Source organism: Chelonoidis abingdonii, chromosome 14 (genome assembly GCF_003597395.2).
Source record: "Chelonoidis abingdonii isolate Lonesome George chromosome 14, CheloAbing_2.0, whole genome shotgun sequence".
Taxonomy (NCBI): Eukaryota; Metazoa; Chordata; order Testudines; family Testudinidae; genus Chelonoidis; species Chelonoidis abingdonii.
This window is the reverse complement of record NC_133782.1, coordinates 6366977-6388172: the sequence shown is the minus strand read 5'-3', so window position 1 is coordinate 6388172 and position 21196 is coordinate 6366977. Positions and strand designations below refer to the sequence as shown.

The window sequence follows — 21196 nt, the reverse complement described above, 5'->3', positions numbered from 1 at the left end:
AGCGTGTTCCACTATGTTTCGCTTGTTCCTCTGAATGGGAGGTGCAAGACGTGCTAAGGAAAATGGGCTGTTTCTCTTTTGCGCTGCTGTGGAGTGCAGCAAAAGACAGACCTGAAAAGAGAAGACAGAAGGCCGCAGTATCCAAGGACTCAAGTGAAGCCCTCGGAAGGAAATCAAACACCAGGTTCAGTGTGACAGAAACACCGACAATGCTGAAAACAACTCTGCGCAGCCCCACAAAATCTGAGCAAGGAGATCTAGGCCAAGAAAAACACACAAAGAAAACTTTAAAGAGAGGTGAGTCTTGTTTCTAACACAACTTCTACCCCTCCAGAATGCACCCAGGAAAGTTATTCAGCTTAAAAATATTCACCATCCTACCCAAACAGGGGCAGTTGCCTCTGAACAATCCAAGCAAAGGGAGAAGGGTATTCCCAGTAGACAGATATTTTAATGGCATCTCCACATTCATGAATCTTGTCAAGAATCTGGGTGTTTGTTCAGTTTGCTATTATGTGTGGAGTCACGATTTGGAGAACTGCCAAGTATTGGTGGAAATGCTCGCAGCTCTGCAAAGTGTCACAGACCTTAGTGCAAAAATTCCTACTGGGACGTGCATCGACTCATTAACTGCTCTTCTCCATTCATTATTCTCTAGTGTGGAAGTTTCAGGCACCCACTCAAGATGTAAAAACAACACTGTGTGACTTTGCAGTGCATGACAGGTCAGCTAATAATGAATAGTTAATAGTCAAACTGAAAGGCCCCGCAAACTGAAAGATTTTCATCCAAATTATTCAGCAGATCTGACTTTCCTTCTTATAATGGAGAGGAAGGATGCTCCAGTGGTTAGACAAGAACTTGGAGGACCTGGATTGAAGTCTCTGCTCTTTCACAAACTTCCTGTGTGGTCTTGGACAAGTTTAGTTTCTCTATGAAATGGGGATAATAGCCCTGTGAGGTGGGACAGTGCTGTTGTGAGGATTAATGCACTAAAGGTTGTGAGGCACTCGGATACCATAGCAATAGGTGTCATGTAAGTACCTTACAGGTAGATAACAGTTCCTATGATTGCAGCCTGGTAGCAGAGACTTGGGAATAACTGATACATTCACAGCTATCTGGATCATACGCAAAGGATTTTCAAATGGGAGTTGGGAGGGAATGGCTAGTTTTACAAGAAGTAGCACCAATAGTGCACAGTGTGTCCATCAGCAAACTCTAGTTTCCTCCAGTCCTTTTGTCCTGTCTCCTGGGGCCTTCTCTTCCTTAGGACAAAAGGTGTATTTTTAACTTGAGGTAAAATTCTAGTGAACGCAGGCTGCTTGTTTTCACAGGAGTTACTAGGTCGAGTTAAAGACTCCTTTTAGTCTGTGATTTGATCTGCTAAGTCGTGTGAAAAGTACAAAGCCTTGTCTTCACAAGGGTTTCACCTTGTGTTGGTTAGCTCAGAATAGAACACACATTTTGTCCTAATGGAGAGACAGCCTAAGTGACACTGGATTTGCTCCCTCAGCCTTATCAATAGGGAATGGCAATTGAGTGGCAAGGTCTGGGCACACATGGGGAGGAATCAATCCAGGGGATCACCAATGGAAGTCAGATTGCCCTGCATGCCTGAGTCTGGTCCGTCCGTGGAGACCATTGGAGTCCCTGGCTGTCACATGGTAATTCTGTGAGATACGGCAGGAATGTGTTCTGCTGCTGTGCAGCCTGTTCTCTCTTGCCCGGTACCCTCTGGTGTTCACTCAAAAAAAGTAAACCTCCATCTGAAAAAAATCAGGGGAAAGGTGCAGCTTATCAGTGACGTGCCTTATCTTATCCCCCACTAGCTGCAGGCATGGGCTAGGGAGGGAGGTGTACAGATATATGGTGCCAACAGTTTAGGAAGAGATTAGATTTAATATAGAGAAAGCGGCTGAATAATTATAGCCCGTAGGGGATCTCCTGCTGGAATGGAACTAAATAATCACCTTAGATTTCGTAAGATTTAGTGTGATATAAAGGAAAGAGCTGGATTAGAGCTGAATGTAATGGAGCTGACAGTTTACATACAGCCATTCTTAGGCGAGGCATATTTTCTAAAAGGTTTAACTTCTTTACCCCAAGAACATACCCCTTCACTCCTGTACACCTGTGTGCTGATGCTATAAGCAAGCTTGTACTCAGCCAAGTGGCCAGGCAAAGGTGATGCCTTGTTGTTGATCTCTTTCTCCTTGGAAGCAAGAAAATTGGTTGTGATTCTGGCCTTGGCACATCGTTTTAATCTCTGTGTGCCTCAGTTTACCAATCTGCAAAATGGAAATACTACTTGTAAAGCTCTTTGAGATCAAAGCATTACAGAGGCACAAATGATTATGTCTTAGACTTGTACCTGCTTGGTTGATTATTTAATGGAAAAATTCAGTTAAGGAGGAGAGAGTGGGATTCTATTCTGCCTTGCTGATCAGTCATCTACATTATAATGGCACATTACTGTACATTATCTGCAGTCTTGTACAGAAAGCATAAGCTTGATTGTCCAGATGTAGGCTGAGTTTGCAGCACTGATGGGTAGTACTGTCACGGACTAATGCTCTAAACTAATCGCTGCAATTTATGGGGATCATAGACTATTGGTCCATCTAACCACAAAATGTGGTCTATTGCCTGCTGGTTCTAATGAAGTTATGAAAGTTTCAGCTTTGACATTTCACAAACTTGATTCTTGCCCTTAAAGCCAAGGGGATGTGTTTTGATTTGTGGTGCTGGGGATCTCTTGTCACAGCTCCTGCATCCTCCGACTGATCTCAGTCACTTTGTCTCCTAGGTCCTCAGTTTCAATGTGACACATTGGCCACAACTGATATCGTCCTGCTGGTAGATGGGTCTTGGAGTATTGGACGCGGCAACTTCAAGCTTGTCAGGGAGTTCCTGAGCACCTTGGTTTCACCATTCAATATTGCCCAGGATAAGATAAGGATAGGTAAGAGAGCTTCTTGTCTCCAGGCCTTCAGATACAGAATCAGGATAAAACTCAGCACATCTCCTCTCCTGGGAATAAGAAAGAGTACTTGTGGCACCTTAGAGACTAACAAATTTATTTGGGCATAAGCTTTCGTGGGCTAGAGCCCACTTTATCAGATGCATGGAATGGAAAATACAGTAGGTAGATAAATAGATAGATATACAGAGAACATGAAAAGATGGGGGTTGCCACACCAACTCTAACAAGCAGGGTTGGCTCTATGGTTTTTGCTGCCCCAAGCACGGCAGTCAAGTGGCCTTTGGTGGCACGCCTACGGGAGGGCCGCTGGTCACGCGGATTTGGCGGCGTTTCTGTGGGTGATATGCCAATCTTGCGCCTTCGGTGTACCCATCTCCAAATTGTCGCCGAAGCTGCAGGAGCAGCGGACCTCCCGCAGGCCAGCTGCCAAAGGCTACCTGACTGCCACCCTCACAGTGACCGGCAGGCCACCCTGGTGTTCCGCTTGCTGTGCTGGTGCCTGGAGCCACCCTTGCTAATGAGACAAATCAATTAAAGTGGGCTATTATCAGCAGGAGGAAAAAAAAACTTTTGTAGTAATAATCAGGATGGCCCATTTCAAACAGTTGACAAGAAGGTATGAGTAACAGTAGGGGGAAAATTAGCATGGGGAAATAGTTTAAAACTATAATAGCCCACCTTAATTGATTTGTCTCGTTAGTTGATATGGCAAGCCCCATCTTTTCATGGTGTGAGTGTGTGTGTGTGTGTGTTCCTACTGTATTTTCCACTCCATGCATCTGATGAAGTGGGTTTTAGCCCATGAAAGCTTATGCTCAAATAAATGTGTTAGTCTCTAAGGTGCCACAAGTACTCCTGGTTGTTTTTGCTGATACAGACTAACACCGCTACCTCTCTGAAACCTGTCTCCTGGGAATGTCTCCTACGCTTGGAGAGGATTGCTTGTTGACCATTCTATGAGCCTAAATGATCTGCTAATGGCTCTGTTTTTCACAAAGCTGAACAAATGCATTTTGAGTGCCCTGTCATACGTGCAGTCCTTGGAAGGAGAAGGAGGGCATTAGGTCCCATCCAACTCTATCCTGTTTAAGTGCCCCTCCGGGCAGCTGTAGGATTTGCATTTTTGCACTTTGTTCTGGGCCAACCTCTTTCACGCGGCTGCAGGTTGGATCCTAGGCTTGTGTATTGACAGCGATTCTTGTCTGACCTCTAGTGGTTGTAACAGACAAATACAGTGTGTGCAGTGGCCCACATTTTGAGGAGCACTTCAGATGTTCAGTGCCTCGCGCAGTGGCAATACAGTGAATAAATAGTAACAACAGGTTGGGGAGGAGAAGCCAAAAGGCCATCTTAGAAAAGTTGGACCAGTGTAGCTAAAGAGAGAAAGGTGACGCAGGTACGGAGTGGGCGGTGAAAGGGAAGAGCAGAAGGGAACGGTGGGATGGAACAGGAACCTGGCAACTGCCCTAATTTTAGCTAGGATTGTGCCTGAATTTTCACACTAGGAAATAATTACAATAATCCCTAGCTCTTACATAGCGCTTCAGAGATCAGAGCGGATTGCAGGGGAATTAAGAACCATTATCCCCCTTTCAGAGGTGGAGAAACAGTCGTGGAGAGGTGACTTTGCCCACAGAAGGCCAGTGGTGGAACTGGAAGTAGATCCCAGATCTGTTGCCACCGGTTTGGTGCACAATCCGGTAGCCAACGCTGCCTGTCTGTGGCAATCCTTGGAAAAAGCAGCTTCCATCTTGCTGCTTAACCCCTTGGTTGCCCTCTGTTGTCTGCTCTTGCCTTCCCCAGGTTTGTCCCAGTACAGCAGTGATCCACGGACAGAGTGGAACCTGAACACCTACGTCACAAGGGACGAGGTGTTAAAGGCGGTGAGGAACCTGCGATATAAAGGCGGTAACACTTTCACAGGTAACACAAGCTTTATCTTCAGCTCCCCTGCTGTATGTCTCTGGCTGGGCTGTGCGTAGAATCACGCGATGACCATTAGCCAATAGCTTAGCATCCTCCACACTAAGGGAGAAATATTCTGGCTGGATGTATCTGAATTGGATACAGGACTAAAGCAGCGTTAGTTACGAGAGTACAGCGCAGTCGCTGTACATGGTGCAGATATCTCTGACCTAAGCTATTGGTAATGGAGGACAAGGGGCCTTTGTGTCTCTCACATGTGCAAGTGCACCCCCTCCCACACACGCTATGGTAGCACAAATGCCCCAGCAAAAAGAAAGGCACGACTGTTACTTCTTTGACTGCATCACTACAGGAAATAATAACTGAATATGGACGTTCTCAGGCACCAGCCCCAGAGCAGCCGCCGCCACTGAACTAGGAAACACCTGGGAACTATCTGAGCATCTGCAGTTGGGGAGGAAGGACCAGCTCCCCCCTTCAGTCTCCCCAGATCCAACATGTGGCCTCAGCAGTACTCCCTTAGGAGACTGGTGCAGTCATGTGTAGCACTCTCAGCCTCTGTGAGTGCAGGGAGCTGAAGTCCAGAGATAATCTGGGAAACTTGGACTCTTGTACAGGATCTGATAGGATTTAAGAGCAGGATGAAGAATGAACTTCGCAAAGGGAAAATCATCCTCTTACTGTAAAGATTACAAGAAATGGTCTGGTTGATTATGGTTAAATTTGGGAGAAATCTATATATTCTACCCAAATTCATTGTGTGATTGAAACATTATGTCACCATCTTGACCACTTGGCTTATATTTTATCCCTTTTCCCTATGCTTTGTCTGTCTGTCTGTCTTTTAGGCCCCGATTCAGCAGAGCACTGCCACACTTGAAACAGTGGGAGCTAAGTGGATGCTTATGTGCTTTTGCTGAATTGGGGCTGCATATTGTATGACCTTCAAGGCAGGAAATTTGCCTTCATTTATGTTTGGAAAACACTAGTGCATTGTTGGCTTTGCTTAAGATATTAGTGTTTCACTATATTCATGATCAGGTAAGAGGTCCATAAGTGACTTGGTAAAGTTCATTATGTTTTGGTTTTGGATTGTTTACGCTGCTGATACATCTAAGGCATGATTTTTATTAAATCTCTGTGTGTAATGTCAAGCCTAGTTTCCATGCACAACTACTTTGATTGTGAGCAAAAATGGAATAAACATGCATGCAAATCAGGCACTCAGTTTTGCACATACATTTTTTTTAAAGGGACACTGTCAAGGTTTATCTGCCCACCGTTTGCCTCACCTTTGTTCTTATTTGTTTGCAAAATCTCCACCATTCTTTACACGTGTGTGGAGTTCTACTTGAAACTGAAACTTCTGAGATCTCTTGAAACAAAGCAACTAACATCACCTGCCTGTGAGCAACCCCAGAGTCACAGAGCAACATGGAGGTCTGCAATGAAGTGAGGAAAAACTTTGGAATGACAGAAATGTCAGTTCTAATCCTTTACCTGTCAAAGGTTTATTTATAAAGCAAGCCACTGTAGCCATGTTTAAAAGACCTTTTTACAACAGTCTCTTTCAGATTGCAATGCAGGAGATCATTCCCACAGCACAGGAGCTGTGTTTGTATCCCTCATGCGGAATTGGTATACCCAGTTTTGACTAAGGAGCTGAGAAAGGTGTTTGTACTTCCCCAAGGCACGTGCATCTCTGCAATCTTGTTTTCAGGGATCTAATTCCATTCTTTTTTCTTCCCAAGGCCTCGCTTTGACCCATGTCCTAGAACAAAATCTGAAACCTGAAGCTGGTGCCAGGGCAGATGCAGTCAAGCTGGTGATCCTCTTGACTGATGGAAAATCACAGGATGATGCCAGCCGGTCTGCCCAGACCTTGAAAAATATGGGCATAGACATATTCGCCATTGGTAAGATTACAGCTATTAATAACACAAGGTGGGGTTGGCCTAACTCTGTTCCCTTTTAAATCAATGGTAAATGCTATTGGACTTTAATCGGAGCAGTTTTAGGCCAACACTGAGTGCTTTGGAAAATCTTACCCATAAAGTTTGGCCTGTTAGTTGGATAACACTTTACCATGAGCAGGTGGGCCTTTAATGCATCATTCAGACATGACAGATTGATAGAGTCTTCAAGGAGTGGCCAATGGCGGGATGTTGTGTTTTTGTTTTTAAAAACTAGTTTAGTTTTAATTAAAAGTTTTCTCACCAACTACACATCAAAGTGTCTAACAGCCTCAGATTTGTATAATGGAAGACCAATGATTACTAAACGGTTTACCTCAAAATGGAATTAAAGAAACCTATTAGAGCTGGACATGAAATGGTTTTCCTGTCCTGCAAAAAATTTTGAGATGTCAAAGAATGTTCCCACTTGGAATTGGGACAAAAAAGTCAATCTCAAATTTTCATGAATTTTGGTTTCAGGTTGATAGAAACATTTTAATTTATTAAAATTAGCTTACATTTTGAAACAAAATTGCTTCAAAGTGTAAAATTAGAATTTTTCTTTTTGAGGATATCCAAACAAAATGTTTAAACAATTTCAATTTTTTTTTTTTTAATTTTGAGTTGAAAATTTGCTGAACTGATCCTGTCCTGTGAACAGTTTTGGTTTAGATGAATTGCCATTTCCAAAGAGAACCATTTGGTTAAATTCCCAACCTATTGTATCTGGCAATCTGCCTCCAATTACATCCATTTGATTAACATTCTGTATTTCTAATAGTCTTATCTGCTGTTTGTCATTTGGCAGCAATAAGGAGGCATAACATGACTGGGAGAGTAGCTGTCAATTATAACTGAATTTATCTAGTAAAGGTTAATGCAAGAGGAATAAAATTAAACAGTAAAAAATCTCCCCACTCCTGCCACACTAGAAGTGGTTTATGGTGAGTACACTATAGAGAATTCATTGAATACCACTGTATGGCTATCTTTTGCAACGTCCTTTACTTAATATACTGAATGAAGACATTGAATGTGATAGAGTCTACAGCATAATACTTTAGAACCTGTGCACTGAATGTATTGCCTGCTTTGACACCTCCCCTTGTTGTTTTGCTTAGAAATTTTTTCAGTGTTTGTGTATTTTGACTCTAGATGGTCAGAACTTGAGTTATAGTCTCTAAAGAGGAAAGCGATTTAAACCGCCTGTCCAGACCATTATTGCTGCAGTGCCTAGGAGCTGTAGTCATGGAGCAGGATCCTGCCATGCTAGGAGCTTTACAAATGCAGAACAAAAACACAGTCCTGGGTTAGACAAAGAAACACTACCCGGCCCAGAAATAATATGGCAAGAAATTATGAAGGTGGATCCCAACTAGAGATGGGCCCAAGCCACGACGGCCAAACCTGGATCTTTCCCAAAGTATGGGGATGCTTTAATCCAAGGTTTTGGTTTGGATCTGTTTCTAACCCCACCTCAAGGTGAGAAAGATGAGCATATTTGTTAAATACAAGATACCTTTTGGTGCTGGCTACTTTTTGCCGGTTACACAAAGAAAATCTCAAGAGAAACATCTTTCCAGAGGATTGCTTGCTAGTGGCCAGATCCCCATATGATGGAGGTGGGGTAGCTTCATTGACTTCACTGGAATTTCACTGATTTACACCAGGATCTCCCTCTGCATCTCTAATGCACAAGGGTAAGGCATGGCATTCTACAGGCATAAGGCATTGGGCCTGATTCGCCGCTGTTCTGCACCTTGTATAGGCATTTATGTCTGTGAGAAGAAGTAAAACACGATCCAAATTGAGACCTGCTTTACATATTGGTGAGTGATGCAAATGCAACAATGGAGCTTCAGGCCCTTCGTGCACAGATAATATGCAGGGCTGGATTTGTGGAAAGAATAACAAGGATTTGTGACGGAGCTTTATGTTCTAGTGAACAGCAGATACTCTGGGGGGGAAAGCTGGCACCTCATCAATATCAAAGTGTTATTCATTCATTCATTGATTTTTACATATGTTCTGATTTGTCTTTTAGTGGAATATTATCAGCCTCTGTGGTAGCCAGGCCTGCAGTAACAGGATGGAGGGGAACTATTAGGAGGATTTACAAGTGTCGCTCTGGACCACAGAAGACCCCCTGCCTCCACTATTTAAACACAATCCAGACATGCTCCTTAAAGGCCAGATTGTGCTTCTAGCTACAGGCGAGACTCCAGGGCACTGCAGAGTAGCACCATCCCACGGGGAAGGCTAGGAGACATTTTTAGCCAAGAGACAGCTGTTGTGCTTGGCTCCTGCACAAGCGCATTAAATAGGGGAAGATCTTTTTCTGGCCCTGAGTCTTGTTCATCTCCTGGGAGTTTTCTTAGCTGACTGGCTCTTTGCTTTCTCTCTTTTTAGGGGTGAAAAATGCAGACGAGGCAGAGCTGAGACAGGTGGCGTCAGAGCCCCTGGAGCTCACTGTGTATAATGTGCTGGATTTCCCCCTGCTCAGCTCGCTGATCAGCAGGCTCACCCGGGTCTTGTGCACCAGGATCAAAGAGAAGCACAAGAGTAAAAACACAGGTGAGTTAAAGCCTGCAATCCCCGTTCAGTCCTCTTAGCGAGCATGGCTTCCTCATCTCCCCCTGCAGTCCATGCCAAACGCACCCACTACACTCCTCTTCCTCGCCGTCCATTTGGTCCTGTCTTCAAATCCTTCCACTTGCTCCCCACCTGCTCTCAGCTTATTGTCACCACCTCCAGAGCTCTTTCTACCTCTACCCTTCCCTGCGTATCCTCTCTTGCAGCTGTCTCCACTGCTCTGCCAGGGCTCCTTGCCTTGCCCACCTGTTTGCCAACCTCTCACACAGTCACCATCTTCCAAATGATCCCCTATGCATGGTACAGCCTCCCTTGGTTCGCCTGCAAGGCCCCTACCCTCTCCATGCTGACGTCCCTCTTGAAGACCCGCTTCTGCCAGGCTGCCTGCAATGAGATGAGCTGATGTATGTATAAATGTGTGTGGTTCCCCTTCCCCTACCCTCCATCCTGAGATTGAGAGCAGCTTGGGCAGAGACTTTGGCTGGGGAAGGCAGTTAGAAAGTATGTAGTGGGTGGTACTGTACATAAATAATAATAGGTGAATACACGTGTAGGGAGGAAGGGGACATACCTGTCCAATTTATCCACTTCAATGCACATGAACAACAAATGCATTCTCAACCTGGGCCTCTCCCAAACTTACCCTGTGCAGCTGCATCACTGCCTGTTGGGTTCATCATTGAGATGTCCAAAGCAAAGGATTAATTTGTGAGTGCTGTGGGCTTTTGTTGGGTGGGGTGTGATTGCAAAATTATTGAGTATAAGCCTTTTTCCACCTGTAGTTCAAGCCATATGTTCCCAAGGGATAGCTAAATACAAAGAAGTGTGGCTTTTCTTCATCTAAATAGCTTTGTCACCACCCCTTTCCCTGAGAGTGTCTGAAGTGAGCCATAACCATCTAAGACTGAGCTGGCAGCCGGCAAGTGGAGCTACTCAATACCTGGTGCTCTGTTCATCAGCCCCCAGTGGAGCGGAGGATGATACCAAAGAGGTATAGCTGAAGATAGTTATAATTATTCCTTTTGCCGCACTGAATATAGTCAGGCATATGGGGGTCAAACTTAAATCCCAGGTCTGCATGAGAATTACTGAACTGACTTTCATTTAAATCTCTTGTTAGTCAAAGTGGATCTGAATCAATGCAGGCTTGAGAAGGTTCAGATCTGCAAATGTCCTGGCTACCTGCTATTACTATAAAGGTCTGAATGGAAGCCCCGGGTCTAAACATGGAATTCAAGAAAGTTTGGATCTGGATCCAGTCTTTTGTGGAGTGAGCCCATATTTAGACATAACAATCCATGGCTCTTATACAGCACTTTTCATCAGTAGATCTCAAAGTGGCTTACAAAGGAGGTCAGGATTATCATCTCCATTTTACAGCTGGGGAACACTGAGGGAAAAAGACATGCCCAAGGTCACTCAGCAGGCTAGTGGCAGACTGAGGAGTTGAGCCCAGGTCTCCTAAGTCCCAGTCCACTGCCCTGTCTACTTGCTATACAAAAATGAAACAAATGTTTTGGGTTTCAAAATGTAGATTTGGCAGGTTAGTTTTTATTTACTTAAATATGACTCACTCTTATGGCTTTGGATAAACCTTAAATAATACCATACAAGAGAAAAGGATCTCTCAGCTCATCTAATCCAACATGCATTTTTAATGAACTATCTCAAACGTATGCAAAATGATGCACTTGGAGCCTGATATCTTGTCAAAAAAATCTATGGCTTCTTTGCTCAGTGTTGAGAAGAAGTGTGGTCTAGTAGGTGGAGCTTGAGGCTGGAAGCCAGGCCTTCCAAGATGCTGCCACTTATTCTCTGGGTGGCCTTGATATTGGGATGGGTGAGCAGGGGTTACTTTTTTTATATATATGTTTCTGGGCTGTTCCACAATTCCTCCTGCCTCACACAGGAATTAAAGCACTAAAGCTATGGGCCACCCACAAAGGAGTTAACTTGGTGTGTCCAGCAAATGCTTCCCACCACATCAAATTCTAGTCTTTCCATTAAAACCTCCTAGAATGTTTTTCAGATTACAAGGCAGGTATTGAGTTTTTGCCATGAGCAGCATTGCAAAACAAGCTGTCCCGTGCATGTTAAGTGAGTGCAGTTCTGCTCTGGAAGCAGTAGGTGGTGACAATCTTGCAGTAATAAACAAGTATAAAAATGGAAAAGTTGAGGAAAAGATTTGTTTTGTGGGGTTTTTGTTTGTTTTGTGGCGGGGGGGTTGGTTTGTTTTTGTGTTTTTTTTTTTCTTCTTCTAAATGCGTAGCTCTTCAAGTCTCTCTCAGGAAATGGGATATCATGTTCTTTGCATAGATACAAATTCATAACCCCTCTGCACATCCCTGCCATCTCTAGTGTAAAACATTTTACATCACAAATGTAGAATGGTGAAACTGTGAGAACTCTCTTCTCTGCAGTCATTTGTTCGTGTCCCGTCTTCAGTCATTCTTCCCCAGGGGTATCCTGTTTGGGCCTTGGTAGGTGGAGAACTTTGCATTCTCCCATGCAATCTTAGAGACAGTTCATTTAAACAGCTGGATCCCCTGAGAATCCATCTCTGTCCCTAATCCTTGTGCTGTGATGTTTTTCTGTGCTGAATATCTGTGAATAAAAGTGATGGTGATCTGTCTTTTATGATACCTTCTCCATGCTCGCAAAGGATCAGATTTTTATTTTTAATTTGTATTTTTTTACTGCAATGTGTATTGTTCCTGCATGCGATCTGGGCTACTAGGTTCTATTTAGAGCTGACCGAAAAATGTTCATCTACTGTGACAAAGTTCCTCCTGTATCTTGGTGGGTCCTGCGCTTATTGGCAGATTTGCTCACCTCAGTGATCTTCCCCTCTTGTGGAACCCACAGTCTGGGTCAGCTCCTCCTGTGTCTGATCAGGAGTTGGGAGGTTTGGGGGGAACCCGGGCCCGCCTTCTACTCCGGGTTCCAGCCCAGGGCCCTGTGGATTGCAGCTGTCTATAGTGTCTCCTGTAACAGCTGCATGACAGCTACAACTCCCTGGGCTACTTCCTCATGGCCTCCTCCAAACACCTTCTTTATTCTCACCACAGGACCTTCCTCCTGGTGTCTGATAATGCTTGTACTCCTTAGTTCTCCAGCAGTACACCCTCTCACTCTCAGCTCCTTGTGCCTCTTGCTCCCAGCTCCTCACACACACTTCCTCTCCTCTGGCTCCTCCCCGCTGGACTGGAGTGAGCTCCTTTTTAAACCCAGGTGCCCTGATTAGCCTGCCTTGATTGGCTGCAGGTGATCTAATCAGCCTGTCTGCCTGAATTGGTTCTAGCAGGTTCCTGATTACTCTAGTGCAGCCCCTGCTCTGGTCACTCAGGGAACAGAAAAGTACTCATCCAGTGACTAGTATATTTGCCCTCTACCAGACTCCTGTACCCCACTGGTTTGGGTCTGTCACACTATTTATTTTTTCAATGAAAAATATTCTTTTTGTTTTTTTTTTTAAAAAAAATCGTTAAAAATTGAAATTTTTGCCAAAATATTTTAGGTTTTTGTCAAAAAAACCCCAAGCCCATTTTCAGTAAACTGATTTTTTTGGCCTTTGGAGGAAAACCTGAATAGCTTTAATGAAAATGAAAACTAATTTTTATTTTCAATTAAGTATTTCTCAGAAAAAATAATCATTGCTTTCCCCACTGTAGTTCTACCACCCCTAACCTAAGCAAGCTGGATTGGCATTCATTTCTGTTTAGCAGAATTGTACACCCAGAAGTAAGGACAGATGTGGGAGTGGCAGGGTGGGAGTGAGGGGAGGCACGTGATGTTCAGTAGGGCTGGGCAGAAAATGGCTTTACCATTCCACAAGTACTTCTGAGATTTCAAAAATGTTTCCCATCCCAAACTGGGAGAAAAAGCCAACATCTCAAATTTTTGCAATCCGACAGACTGAAAAAAAAAATCCAGTTTGTCTCAATCATAGTGGTTAGAAAGGACCAAAAGGGTCACCTAGTCTAACTCCCTGCCAGGATGCAGGATTTATTGTGCTTAAACCATTCGAGACCGGCTAGCTAGCCTCTTTTTGAGAACATTTTTTGAAAACCAATCAAAACATTTTGATTTGATTTTGACCCTTTTCTCTTTGTTAACCATTTTTAAATATAAATTAAGTTAAATTTGAAATGAGTCACTTTGAACCAAGAAACTGAAGTTTTTTTGTTTAGAAAGTATCAGAATAGGCTATTTCAACTTTTTTTTTTTTAAGTTGGAAAACTAGTCAAAACCAACCTCTTTTGTGTGAACTGTTTTGGTTTTAACAAATTGGTATTTTTTGAGTGGAAAAATTATTCTGGTGAAAAATTCCCAGCCAGCTGTAGAGTTTGTGTACACTATGCATGATGTCTGTTGGGTTGGGCGGTGGAGAAGCATTGACCACGACACAGCTACGTGGCGCGTGAAGAGTGTTACAAGTATTATTTAATCATATGTCTTACAGCTGGAGCTGGGTATATCCTCCTGAGCTGGAGAAGCCCTACTCACTCCAGCTTTCAGTGAGCTACCATGCTAGAAATAGTGTAGCCATGGTAACGCGGGGAGAGGAAAGCTGTGACATGGTTAGCCATCTTGAGTACACATCTGCCCTACCCCTGTGAATATGTACTTAAAGCAACTAGCCAGGCTGCATTCTATTCGTAGTAGCTAGCTCAAGGACAGCCAGTGCAAATTTGACTTCTCAAGCTGGGAATATCACACCCCCAGCTTGAAGTGTAGACGTGCCCAAAGAGACAGCCAAGCTGTGGCCTTAGACTCCTGTCTCTGCAGCCCTACTTTGCTCTTGGTTTGTTAGAGGCTGCTACAGGGAGCCAACCATGGCAGAGCCTCACCCCAGAATACCTCTCTGAGTGTCACTCTTTATCCTGTGGTAGGTGAAAGTGGAACAGCCTGAGGTTCTGTTGGACGGGCTGTCTCCCAGCACTGAGTACTCCGTAGCGGTGTACGCCATATACGGGGAAGAGGCGAGTGATCCAGCCAGCCTCCAGGAAACCACCCGTAAGTTTTACTTCCTTCTCTGACTCAGCTGACCCTTAGGCAGGAGCACAAGTGGTTTGATGAATGGTGCACAATTTGCAAGAGAGACTTATTAACTGAGATGCTTCACGTATTTTTCACATAGCTCGTAAAGAGGCTCCCTCTTCCCTGGCTAATGCTAAATGTAGGTGGTTCTCCGAGGCTACCTTTAGTTGTATGATAAGCTTACTCATGAACAACTCCAGTATGGGGTACAGGGCTGTGAAAGTGAGTGGTTCTGTCCAGGCAAACTGTGACTGAATCTCCTTGAAATTCAGAATGGGGGCGTCAGATCTGGATCCAAACTGCTCTCAGTTTTGGGGTGTTCAGAACTGAAGTTACCTATCTGCGTCTATATTTTTATCCACTTGGGTTCTCATACTGCAACCACTGCCTTGGCATCTGAGCACCTATCCCAGTGGGTTTCACGCACTGTAAGAATGGGACCAGGGACAAAATTAGGATCAGGATCTAGACTTGAAGTTCCTGAGAGTTTTGAGCTCTTTGGATCTTGGGGAGTAGGTGGGTTGATTTGACTCTTTCTCTACCTGTAAACCAGTCATTCTCCCAGGGCATCATATAGACCTGTGGAACAATGAAATCAGAAACTCTTTCATCCCACAGTGGGAAAAGTCCAGTAGTTAAGATGGAGGTAGCAGCAGGAGGCAACTAGTGGCTTTACAAGTATTCCCTTAAAAATCTTCACCACATCCTTTTGCTAATTATTGTTGCAGTGGCATTGAGCGCTCCTAGACACCTGAGTTTCTCTGAGGTCAGCCATGGGTCTGTCAAGGTCAGCTGGGCTGTGGCTTCGCGTGCTGTGAGAGCTCACCGTGTGACCTACATCTCAAGCAGAGGGAGCAATGCTGGGGAGGCAAGTCCTTGCTTAGGGGACACAGGAATGTGCTAAAACCGGGAGAACAGCGATGGAGTGCGAATGCGCCGTTAACTCCAATGGCTTGGCTGCGGAGTTACTCCAGATGAACATTTGTGTAACCGAGAACAGAATGTAGCCTCGTTGGACTTGATTCGTCAGTTGGTTTATACCTGGGCAAGGGTGTGACCCCTGCATTGCCAGAAGACAGGGTAATAGGGAAACCGCCCTGCCCTAGCTGCAGTGCTATCCTATCTATCCTTTTCGCGCAGCAGAAACATATGGGCAGGCGCTTCCATGGGCCCTTCTGAATTTCCTCACATGGTCCAAACCCTTCATATGGAGTCATGCATTCTAGGTGTGGCTCTAGTAAAACCCTTCCCATCTTTCCTTTCGCATAAGAGGCACCATCGCCGTATGCTGTCAAGAGCTCTGCTGTCTCCTGACAGAGGCTCCTCACATACCTGCAGCGTTTTAATAATGATGGTGCCTCGAAACGCGAGGGTTTGGGGGCAGCTATTCCGAATCCCAAGTCCCTCTTTGCCCTTGCTCCGTGCTACAATCCTGACCCTGGTGTTTCTGTTTCACTGTAGGTCGAAGTTCCCAGCAGTGCATCATCCACTGTGCTGAGACCTCTGTCTTCTCTGACCCAGTACTTCATTAATGTCAGCTCCATTTATAACGAAGGCGAATCCTTTCCGCTTACAGGCAACGTTACCACATGTAAGTTGGGCAGAGGCAGAGTGTGAGGGTCAATAGGTGTTTGGTTCAAGGTCCATTTTAAAGTTTGGTTCCTACCTGCCAGCCAGCCAAAAGTTTAAATCTGGACCCAGACACCAAAATTCCAGGATGTTCACCATTAGGGTTTTCTGGTTCAAACAAATCTTAGACCTCAGAGCAAATCGAGACTGAAATTAGTTGAGTTCTGCCAGGTTTTTACCTGAAAACTTAAATCCTTCCTCAGTATCTCTCTCTGCCCATGTCAGGGCAGGTTTTTTCCTCCCAAACTTGGCCAAAATTCAGCTCAGCGTGGCCAGAAGTCTCACTGGCACTGAACCTGGTTCTTACTGGGGTTCAAACCCCTCATTGAATAGATTGCTTTAATAGGGTCCTTCTAAACAGGACATATTGCCAGTCACTCATTTTGCTGGGAAATCTTTACCAGGCTACCGGAATTTCCAAATGCTTGGTAGTCTTGAAATGAACTTTTATAGCCATTGGATGTTGGGCAGTAACCATCTGAATGATACACAGAATTGAGAAAATGACACTTAACTGTGATCCTCCATTGGGAGCATTTGCCCTCAGTAATGTCTGTTGGTCAAATCCTGCTTTTATTTATAGATGCAATGACTTGGAGACAGAAGGGACCATTCTGACCAGCTCTTCTGGCCTTCTGCATAGCAAAGAACATGGAATTTCACCCCGTAATTCCCACACTGAGCCCACTGGTTTGGATTTGACCTAGATTGGCTCTTTTAGAAAGATGGCCTTTAAGTTAGCTCTGCTTGAATAACAGAAAAATTAGGGGACAAAAATTCATTTTGGGTCAAGCAAAAGTGTTCCGTTCAACCCAAAAGAAAACATTTCATTTACATTTCAAACTTTTAACATTTTTTTTTTCAAATAAAAATGAAGGAAATTTCTAAACAAAAAACTGTTTTGAACTGAAAAATTGGAACATTTAGAAAATATTGAAACATGTTTCAGCTTTTTCAGACTATTTCGTGAGGGGTGGGATTGACATGAACCACTTGGTGAGGGGAGGGGTTGACATGAACAATCTGGTGAACACAGGGATTTGTTAAATGTTTTTGGTGTCCCCAAATTTGCATCTTTTGTTGAAAAAAGGTTCAGACACAGCATTTTATCCAACTGTATTTTGAAGCCTGTTGAATTCAGTGGAGTTACTCAAGAGTTTATGTGGGTGCAGTTGGGAACAGAATATGTCCCTGTGTCTGAGGGTACGTTTTCTGTGGAGGTGTAATTTCTGACTGAGGGAGATGTACAGGTGCTAGTTTTGATTGAGCCAGCATGTTAAAAATAGATGTGTAGCCCCTGGTAGTGAGAATAGGTAGCCACCCATGTGAATGCTTAGGGCCATGGGCAGGATTGTATTCAGGGCAGCTAGCCCATCCCTCTCCTTGTGCTGCCGTGGGTACGTGTCTATTTTTAGTATTGGTAGGTGCAAGCGAGCACTTGTATGTCTGCTCAAGCTGGAAATGACACCTCCAGTGCTGACGTATCTCTGTCATCCAGGATGGGACTGTAAAGGGGGTGGTAGCGGCACTGGTGAGCTGAACTTCTCTGGGATGGCCCCTCAAGGAGAACTGGTTAGAGGTGCTGGCTGACCGCTCTTGAAGAAGCCTGGAGAATGATGGTGTTTGTGTCTGTCAGTCTCTCCTGAGGATTATGTAATCAGCAGAAACTATTAATTTTCCATTAGCAGAGGCGAGCCTGTACATGATGCTGGTTTGTTATGATGGGCAAGCCCTTGGAAGTCTCTCATTTGCAATAGCAGAGTCCTCATCCATTTACATACGCCTCCAACTCCTGGCCATTCGTTACCCGGCTGGGCCTTGCCAGCACTTCAGGAACTGCATGCAGCGGGCAGGCAATACTCTGCTGTCTCCCGAGCTCTGTTAAGTGTAGCCAGGGCAATCAGGGGACTGCTAATGGGATGGAGCCTTTGACCTCCAGGTCACTGCAGAGCTTTGTAACAGCTCCAGAAAGATTTGGCACAGGCTCCCAGCAACACTTTTCCCTCCTCCCTCTTCCCTGATGGTGGGAGGGGGACCAGGGGGCACTGCCAGTTTGAAACATTGAGAGCTGCATTAAGTTCCATAGAGGGCGGCACCTTATTTGTATAGGAAAACTCTGCAAGTGAAGCAGATAAATACAGTCGTCCCTTTTCTGCTGGGGAAGTAATAACACCGGAATTAATAAATAACTCTGTCATTCAAAGGGTGTGTGTCTTCTCCCTCCTTTGGTCCCCACCTCTTCCATCCCAAACAGTCCTTTCTCATGTTATCCCTCTGCCTTTCACTCGTTTTCTATCTCTTTTAGTTGATTACTCTTGTCTTTCCCTTTCTCTGACCCTTTTTTCCTCTGTATGCTCTGTTCCCTTTCCCTCCATCCCATTCTCCTGTTTTTTGCTGCGTATTTGAGAGCCTGGAAGCTTTTAGCTGGTCGTCTACTCCTTCCCTCAAGTGGACGCGACTTCCTGTTTCCCAATCACAAAGTGGGACAGCAAATTGAAAAAGACCATCAAAAATATTTGTAAAGGAAAGTTGAAATGCAGATTAAGTCTCACTATTTTAGGAGGAAAACAGACACAGAGAAGCCTGCCTTAATTCGTATTATACAGTACCCAGTGGATCACAGCTAGGTCTGGGTAAATAATTTTCAAGAATTAAGTTGTTCAGATAATTCCTCCTGCTTTCCCATTTGTGAATCATCTGCAAACAGACTATGACATTCTGAAATTCTGACATTCCAGCAGTCAGCCCTATGCCCCTTTCCTGGGTTCTTGCAGGCTTTGCTATCCACAACTTTGGGACTGGGAAGGAATATTTTCCCATATCACAGGTGTGGCTGAGACTGGTGGGCTTTTTCACCTTCCTTGCTGTGAAACTTGGGGGTTGGATTTTGGGCAACTGGAGGGCTGGAATTCCCCCCTTTCCAGAGGGCACAGATGAGAGTTATGGGAGAGTTGTTTAGTTATTGCAACTTCTGGCAGGGGCCCACTGCTGGAACTTGCTGATTTAGGCTCCAGATCCAAAGAGGTAACATAGTGGGCATCCCAAGAGCATCTTCTTATGAGATGGGGGCATCATGTCTTACCCCCTGGGAACAAACGTGACACAGGACACTAGACAGGGGGCGGGGGTGGGGGAACCACCCTACCAATGCACTTTACGTCAGTGCTGGCTGGGAGGGCAAAGTCCTCTCGCTTGAACCTCTGAAAGGGGGAGGGATGCGAGTGGAGGCTAGCAGGGAATCACCTAGTGTGATAACTGGCTACCTCACGGTGGGAGCACCCCAAGAATTGCCAAAGGATCAAGGGATTGTCAAGTGACTGCACTGGGCTGTCCCTTGACAGGAACCTTAGATGTAATTTGACTAATAAACTTGCAACCTGGTTAAAATCCTTCCCACGTGTCCTCATTGCCTCTCCTGCAGTGAGCACACCAAACTGGGTGGGTACCTGTGCATTCAACCTTAAAATGTGCATATGCTAGAATAGTCTCAGAGAGCGAACCCAATGGAGGGGGTGTAAAAGCCATCAAGGCAAAACTCCAGCCTTTGCAGGATTTGTGTATGTGTCCAGCTGTATTATTTATATGCCGAGATGGGTCTGCTACATTGTATCCTTGTCTATACCGTGCCTGGCCCAAGGTGCCGCTCGGAGTCCTGTGAACTCTTAGGAGTGCTAAAGTTTAAACAAATTAATAAAAAATTATAAAAGTAAGGAAGACCCCTGAAAAGACTGTCTTGCCTCTCTGGGAGTTTAGCACATGGCATGATACTAGCCTCTTTGTCCTTGAAAGCCACTCCCAGTGCCAGCACTGCACATTTCCTCTCGCAAATACAATAATCATCTGTAATTAGTGTTTACAAATATTTTATCCATGTCCCTCATGATGAGCTGTTGTCATTTGGGGTCTGAAGAAGTGAATGGCAGGCTGGTTAGAGACAGCTGTCAGTGAATACTTTTCTCTCTGGCCATCTGCTCTGTACCTTGGCTCTGTACGACCAGCTCCTGATGCTTGTTTTCTTGGTGTCTTTCAGTAAAGGTTCCACCACCAAGTGGCCTGAAGGTGACTGAGCTCTCAGGAAACAATGTCCAGTTGCAATGGGAAGCAGCCGCTGCCTCTGATGTCCTGGTTTATCAGATTAAATGGAATGCACGTGGAGAAGAGAGCTCCCAGGAGGTAGGGTGCAGTATAGACCTGGGGAGAATGAGTTGGTGTCCTGGATTTACAGGATCTATGCTATGCCATGGCCTTTAAGCAGTCCTGTGGAAAGATCCTTTCACTGTAGTCCTCCAAGGGGTCACACTTTGCTACAAGGGTAGACCATGGGGCCTCAATGCCTCCTGAGCTGCACCTTGGGCTCCAGCACTCCTGTTTCTCATTGTGAGCTCTGCCCATTGCGGCAGACTCCTGCTCAGACTTTTACTCCCTTCGGGGTCAGTGCAGTTCAGCAAGTATCTGCAGTGACTCCATGCACCTTTTCAAAACAGAGAGGTGTTTACTAGTCAGCTGTAATATAGCATCGGGAAAGTGCTTATGTTAGCGTAAATAAGGCAAGGTTAAGACATAGTCCATACTGGGGAAAGCCAGGGCTCCCATGAGTCATGCTGCTGTAGGGACCGTCTTCATTTCCTTTCTCTGTCATCTCCGCCCATTGTTCACCTGCTGCGAAGTCATGCTGCGTTCACATGTTCAGCCCACTGGGAGCTTCTGTTGATAAGTGTCAGTAGTTAGCTCTTTGGGGTTCCCATTGTCTCTTTAGGGTCTTCCATTGATATAGGTTGGTTCCAGCTATCCCTTAATGACCCATTCATAGCCTCCCAGAAGCTATGTGACGAAACACCTCATGTCTCTTGCTTTTCCCCGGTGAAGCATTTTAATCTTTCTACGCCCACTGGGTGATAGGTACAGAGTCATACGAGTAGTTCATAAAAATATTACAGACAATTCCCACTTCCATCACAGATGGTGTGTTGCCTGTTTAAGGGCTGCTGGGCATGTATATATCACATGCCCTGCCAAAGGCTACATGGATACTAACGTGTGGTCTATAAAGCGTAGTGCTGAGTGGGGA

At 44.9% G+C, this 21196-nt stretch overlaps 1 protein-coding gene across 1 annotated transcript in view; it reads left to right on the top strand.

Annotated features, from left to right (window-relative positions):
- Positions 1–21196, top strand: part of COL20A1 (collagen type XX alpha 1 chain) — a 95762-nt gene that overhangs the window by 20608 nt on the left and 53958 nt on the right. The window contains exons 6-15 of the mRNA XM_032766402.2: positions 100–297; positions 2810–2965; positions 4790–4909; positions 6664–6828; positions 9277–9441; positions 10308–10450; positions 14352–14475; positions 15228–15367; positions 15961–16090; positions 20159–20301. Coding sequence (XP_032622293.1) covers positions 100–297; positions 2810–2965; positions 4790–4909; positions 6664–6828; positions 9277–9441; positions 10308–10450; positions 14352–14475; positions 15228–15367; positions 15961–16090; positions 20159–20301 — 1484 coding nt within the window. The remainder of the gene's footprint in view (positions 1–99; positions 298–2809; positions 2966–4789; positions 4910–6663; positions 6829–9276; positions 9442–10307; positions 10451–14351; positions 14476–15227; positions 15368–15960; positions 16091–20158; positions 20302–21196) is intronic.